The sequence below is a fragment of the Dryas octopetala genome, chromosome 2, assembly GCF_963921425.1.
Source record: "Dryas octopetala chromosome 2, drDryOcto1.1, whole genome shotgun sequence".
NCBI classification, from domain to species: Eukaryota; Viridiplantae; Streptophyta; class Magnoliopsida; order Rosales; family Rosaceae; genus Dryas; species Dryas octopetala.
In genome coordinates, this window is record NC_141367.1 from 22,738,775 (window position 1) to 22,745,647 (window position 6,873).

General features: G+C 40.1%; 1 protein-coding gene across 1 annotated transcript; it reads right to left on the bottom strand.

Annotated features, from left to right (window-relative positions):
- Positions 1–111: 111 nt before the first annotated feature.
- Positions 112–5,105, bottom strand: LOC147294243 (uncharacterized). The gene is made up of 2 exons (XM_086233450.1): positions 4,973–5,105; positions 112–3,685 (listed from the first exon to the last, which is right to left on the bottom strand). The coding sequence occupies exon 2, from the start codon at positions 3,493–3,495 to the stop codon at positions 643–645; it is 2,853 nt and encodes a 950-aa protein (XP_086089576.1). The 5' UTR covers positions 3,496–3,685; positions 4,973–5,105; the 3' UTR covers positions 112–642.
- Positions 5,106–6,873: the final 1,768 nt, after the last annotated feature.

Sequence of the window (6,873 nt, forward strand, 5' to 3'; positions counted from 1 at the left end):
GAAGAAGTCACTTGAAGACTTAAGATAGAGTGCATTTGCAGAACTGGAAGCCAAAGCGATGAGGCTGACTAACAGCCTCCGACCCACAAAAGTTGTTGGAAGAAAGTCCTACACAATAAAGCATTAGCTGCATGCTAATATGTTTGAACACCCAAATAAAAATGCTGATACAAGTGTCTAAGAAGAATAGTTTTTCATAAGAATCCGAATAGTAAAGTTGCAGTTGCTCAAAAAATTCAGTTCTTCATTGTTGGTCAACATTCCAGCATCAACAGTCAGTTTAGCCCAAGGAGCTAGGCTTCAGGGATTTAAAGGACATATAAACAAGAAATCATGATGCAACATAAAACCAGCACGGCCACCTCTTCTCTGACCAAGACCAAAAAGACCAAAAGACCAATACTCATGGGCCACAAAAACTTATCTGGGGTCATGTACCTTCCTCATAGTACACTGAAAAGAGGGCTGGTTCATTAATTAGAACTGAGCAGGCTCGGTCACGCTGCAATACATAAGAATCTTCTCCCAAATCGTTCCATATACTCACATCAGCATTCCGGGAACAAGGCCCTAGCTAGAAAGGCAATGGATGAATGCTCGTGCACTATAAGGCATAAGGCTAGTCACATTGCCAATTTAACTCTAACTAAAGTAGTGAATGGGCAAGGCAGCAGGATCAAGTTCCCAGAAGCCTCTTAGGCTGCCATCTCTCTCTTCTGTTAGCTGGAAAGAAGGAATTCTGTGAGAAAACTTGAGAAGCTCAACCACGGGGATGGTCATAGTTTCAGCTGATCCTCCTTTCAATTGAGCCTTGAAAACTGAGTTGAAACCATCCACACGCTCTAAAATCATGACCTCTATTTGCAAATCATTTTCTGCATGCACTGCCACTATGTCATACTCGCATGTTTCCAAGTTAGAACACAAGATATCAGCAGTCCAGTTCTTATATAATGCCCAAACCTCACCTCTTCTAGGAACAATTTCAAATTCATTCTTACTAACAGGAACTGCTCCTACCTGATGCGAAAAGGACATGGTAGAATCATAGTCCTGGAATTGACCCCTTTTAACCCTAAATCTCCCACAACAAATGGGCATCTGTTCATCATGCCATTGAATCACATTGTCTGGTAGTGAGTTGGAAGCAAGCCATGCAATATACAATTTGGATCGGCAAGAATCAATGTTCTTGATCTGACCATAGTATTTTGGTAAGCCATCCTCATCACTGTATAATGCCCAGATCTGACCAATCTGAAACTTTTCCAGGGATTTATCAGCATCAAAATTGTAGAATTCAGCTTCCGGAACTTCAATAGGTTCTGGGGATGACACTTCAGGATCCAAATTGATCCTTGTCTGATCACCCAGAGGTCTAGCTACATGCCCATTAGAATGAGCACTAGCCTCCATTTTCTGATCACTAGAAACAAGAATTTCTTCAACATTAAAGGCTAAAGAGGCGGTATCAAGCTCAACAGATCCTGATGGCACTACTACTCCTTCATCACCAGTAAACTTATAGGACGGAACCCTGTGGGAGAACCTCAATAATTCACCTGGTAAAACTTGAAATGTACCTTTCCCTCCCTCAAACTTTTGACGGAAAACACTAGAAAATCCTTTCACCTTCTCCAAGGGTGCAACATATATTCCAACACCCTCAGCAAGCTCAGACAAAATTTCGACAAATTCATATTCAAACTTGCGATTAGGGTCCGGATCAGAATACCAGTTTATATCCCAGCTCTTGAAAATGGCCCAAGTCTCGCCCTTTCTTGGATATATCTTGTAAGTATTTTTAATCTTCTCCCAAGACATCAAATGGGAAAACACACGATCTTTAATGGTTTCAGTGTGACCTTGTCTGAATTTACCACAAGAAAATGGCAAGCCTGCTTTGGCCCATTTCATTTCATTAGTACCATCAGGGTCCGGCTCCAGCCAGGTTATCTGCAACTTGAACTCAGGAGAGTGAACTTTCTTGATCCTAGCATAGAATCTTGGCATTGCATTTTGACTATCATAAATAGCCCACACCTGGCCTACTTCAAAATATTCTTCTTTCCGGTACTTCTCAAAGTCATAGTAATCGTTATCGGGAAAAGAATACAACGGCTCTGATTCTTGTTGCTCATGGGAGCTTGTATCTGATGGAGAAGTCTCACGAGCCTTGGAACTTTTTTCACAATCTTTAGCCCCAAACTTCTCATTAGTTTCAGAAGTTTTCTTACGGTCAAATATTTTCGCTGTTTCTTTAGCCTGAACCTTCTTGGTTTCCCCATCTCTATTTGTTAAGCACTCTTCAAAATAAGCACTTTCTTTCTGTTTCACCTTTTCCTCATCTCCTTTTGCGACACGATCAGATTGATTATTTGCAGATTCCTCCTCTCTAGATGCATCTTCATTCTCTTCTTCAGTGGCACAGGATGATCCACTCCTCTTCTCCCTTTTTGATTGAGGAATGTCATCATCATCACTTAAATTTTCCTTATACGAAACCTGCTGCTTATGCCGTGAAGATCTCCGTGGTTGCTGCTCTCCATTATATCCAGCTTTCAGTCCACCCTGAAGAACAGTATCCTTATCAATGACCATATCTTCTTCAGAGTCAGAGCTGCTTTCAGAGTCACAGCTTTCACTGGATTCTACTACACGCCTTCTTTCTCTCTTACGCTTCACCTTCTCTGAGCCAACACCAGAAGAGCAACCTGCCTTTGTACCAGACTTTTGAAAAGATTCAGCTTTGGAGTTCTCAGCTTTGACTTCTTTGCTAACACCGCCTTTTTGCTGGGGGTATGCCTGCTGACTTAAGTTAGTTGGTGGTGGCGCACCTTGCACATTTATGTCATATGCAACGAAGGGCCTACCGCAGCTTTGACACCGAAGAGATCTATTAAGAACATCTCTAAAATACTGGTACTTAACGGAACAAAATGGACAGATAGTCCAAAAAGTTGGCTGAGTGGGTTGCTGCCTGTTCTGGAGATTCACGCCTGAAAAGTTGCTTCTAAAGTTGTTTTGAACTCCGACATTTGCATTCGCACTAGCCCTCTGTGGGGGTCGATAAGGCATAGCCGTCTTACTCACGGACGCCTTGCGTTTCAGGTCATGCATACTCCGTTTATCACAGTCCAAAAGCACTCTTTGAGCTTCTCCAATCAGCTTAAAAGCAGCTTCTGCACCAGAAAACTTGTTTTTATCAGGATGAAGTTGGAGAGCGAACTTCCTGTACTGCTTCTTAATAGTTAGCTCATTTTCTGTCTGCTCAATCTGAAGGATGCCATACCAGTCCATCTCACTCCCAAACAATTTCTTCTCAGCAGAACAATGCACATCACAAACCATAAGCATCTGAGATATATTCTCCAGATCAGGATAGAGTTGTTGTGCCTTCAGAGCAATCTTACGAGCCCCCACAAAATCTTTGCTCTGCATCTTCTTCTCAGCAATCCCCTTGGCCCTAATGGCCTCTTCTTTATTGCAATCCATCACTAATCTGGAGAGCCTGAGCTGACTCAAACTGCCTTAATAGTGCATAAATCAAAAGGCAACATTCTGACCCCAAAAGTATGCTTCCATATTAACTTATGCCAAGTTTAGATCCAAATCTGCTAAGAACCAACCAGAAATTCTCAGCCATCAACATTTGCAGTATTCACAAGTCACATCCAGTTGAACCCTGTCAATTTTGTATCAATTTAAGAGTTTGTTAAAAGCCTATTAACAACAAGGAAAAGAAGAAACGAGGTTTAAGTGATAAAAGGTGTGCAACATTTAGCTCCATTGTGTACACAGTAAGTTGATATTCAACTTAAAGAAAGACTTTTGGCAATTTAATTGTAATGATAACACCTACAGACCTACTTATGCATGGAACTTAAACAAGGGATGAAAAAAAAAAAAAAAAAAAAACAAACAAACTCTCAGTAATGAGTACTGATCAAGAAAGCCAAACAAATATTGTCATCACGCATCAGAAAAAAAAAATTCAACTAATTCTGGTAGCCAACAAGCGCAGAAACATATTCAAAATAATTGATCAAAAAGCAGAAACCATCAGGAAAAAAAAAAAAAAAAAACCAGAGTTCAATGAATTGCTTTCTGAGGAAAACCATAAAATAATAAGCACACTATAAATTAAAACAAAGAACAGAAAATCACATCATACACAACAAAATTATTCCATTTCCCAAAGCTAGACATTAACCATTTAACTCACTCAGTCCCTTATATTCCTTAACATTGTCTTTGGAACCCAAATGGAGTACTCAAATTTTAAAGACTCCAATTCCAAATCCTTTTCATGTTTGGAATGCTAAATTTGGGTAGAGTTTATCACCAAATCCTTATAATGTGAGGATCTTCAAACCCTCAAACTGAGAACTTGTAAATTAACTCAACTACAATATAAACTTGTTTGTGCGCTGGGCTCACAGAAGATTTCCTCCTACTAGAAGATGTGGCCATTAAAATTGAGGTTAATTAAATGGAAGTCTTCAAATTGAAGCTTACTCTTCTTCCATTTGGTTACAGAGTATGTAAAGGATTAACACACAACCTCATGGCCATCACTGTCACTTTGTAAACCTAACACATTATAGCAACAGCTCCCACAACCAAGTCCTTAAAACACATGCAACCCAAACCCAAAGAAACTCTAAACGTCAAGGCTAAAATGGGTATCAAAACCCTAAAAAAGTAGCAACTTGGGGACCCAAAACCCTAATTTCATCTAAACACAACAAAAAGATTAAGAATTTAAAAATTTAGTGTAATTCACCAATATATTTGAATCACCAAAACAGAGTCAACAGACCCATAACAATATAACATACTATAATAATCAAATAAAGTCATGCATGATTCTTCGAGTTAAAGACGCAAATTTGAAAATTTTGGGGAAAATAAAAATTTTAAATTTTAAAATCAATTAAGACATAAATGGGTTTAGAAAAGAAGCGCTTACTTGTTTCATTGTTTGTTTGGTTTGAGAAATCACAGAGCTGCTTTGGGAGAGAGAGTCTAGAGGGACCTGGAGTTCTCGGTGGGGTTCTCCGAAGTGGGGAAGAAGAGACCTTTTGCAGTTCGGCTTATTTCCTAATGCCACTCATTTGGGTTTATCGTAAACACTGTTGTAATTTCATTCAAATTGAGGGTCTTTTTGTTTAGTCAAATTACAATTTTGGTCATCGTAGTTTGTGTAATTTTTCACTTTAGTCCTCGTTATTTCAATATTATCAATTATATCCTTCTGTTAGGTAGCACAAAAAGACCAAAATAGACATTTATATGGGCATTACAGGAGCTAGAAGTGTCAAATGAGCTGACCTGGCACAAGCACAACACAATTAAAACGGGCATCACATAGCACAAATAAATAGGTCGAGCCGAACTTAAATTTTTAGCTGATTAGACACGACAATGCACGAGCACAACACGAGCCATGCACTACACGAGCACAGGCACAAAATGGGCCCAAATTAGACATGACTCATTTAATATTATTTTTCCCTTCTTAAAGAACTTTTCAATAAACAATTAATTTCTGCTCACAAAAAAAAAATTTGTTAATATTGTTTATAAATTTATATATAGAAAGATAAGTTTTCTTACAAAAAAAAAGGCTCATGGCTTAGCCTATTTAAGGCACGACACGAACATGAATAGATCGCTGGTCGTGTCGGGTCTAAGTCTTTGCTATCTAGACAAGGCACGACCATGACACAATTATTAAATGTGTTGAACCAAATACGACACGAAAGCACGAATAGGCTCAACTTCAACAAGTCGAACTAGCATGATACGGCCCGTTTAACAATCCTAATATGAGCATTTCGTAAATTAATTTGATGAAAATATAATAGTTACTTAACTATAAATATACAATTGATCTAGTGATATTTCTATGGACAATATTAGAGATATCTTAAGTTTAAATCTTCTTTATCAAAGAAAGAGTAACATTATTATCATCACTAAATATGTATCATATTCATATCTCACTTATTTTAAAAATATTAATTTTATCCCTTTACATAAGAGAGTTGCTATTTGTACACCTTTTTCTTTTTTTTCTTTTAGCACACCTTTTTGTTAAAAAAAAAAATTAAAAAATCAAAGGAAAAGACACCCTCACCCCTCACCCAACACACCCCTCATTCTCAAAAAAAAAAAAAAAAAAAAAAAAACACCCCTTATTCTCAGCCTCACCCCGACCACCTCCCCTCCTTCACCCAACCCACCCACCCAGCCCCCTCCCTCCCTCACCCGACCACCGCAAGCAGCACCCGACCCCACCCCCAACCTCCTCATCTCTCTCTTTTCTTCTCTCCTCACTCCCTCCCTCCCTCCCTCCCTCCCTTCCTTTCTTCGTCTCGCCTGCAACACCAATGGCCGAGAACATCGTCTCCAACTAGCAAGTCGAGCCTCACCCTTCTTCTCTGAGCTCGCCTGCAACATCGCGCCTCAACTTGCTGCATCCACAACGAAGCACCACTGCCAACAAAAAAATCGCAGCTGGTTCAGCGGCTATATGCCGAATGGGTCGTGGATGTTCGGCGGCTACCTGTCGAATGGGTTGTGGATGTTCAGTGGGTGGCTGCCGAAGGAAACTCAAATTTTCGACAAACCAGTGCCGAACGAAGGAGAAAGCAGAGAGAGAAAGGGAGGGAGAGAGGAGAGAAGAAAAGAGAGAGAGGAGGGAATGGTGAGGCTCGGGTGCTGCTCTCAGTGGTCGGGTAAGGGGCGAAGGGCTGGGTGGGTGTGGCTGGGTGAGGAATGGGCTGATGATGAAGGGTTGCGTGGGTGGGTGTGGTCGGGTGAGGGAGATGAGGGGCTAGGTGTGCAAAAAGAAAAAAAAAAAGTGTG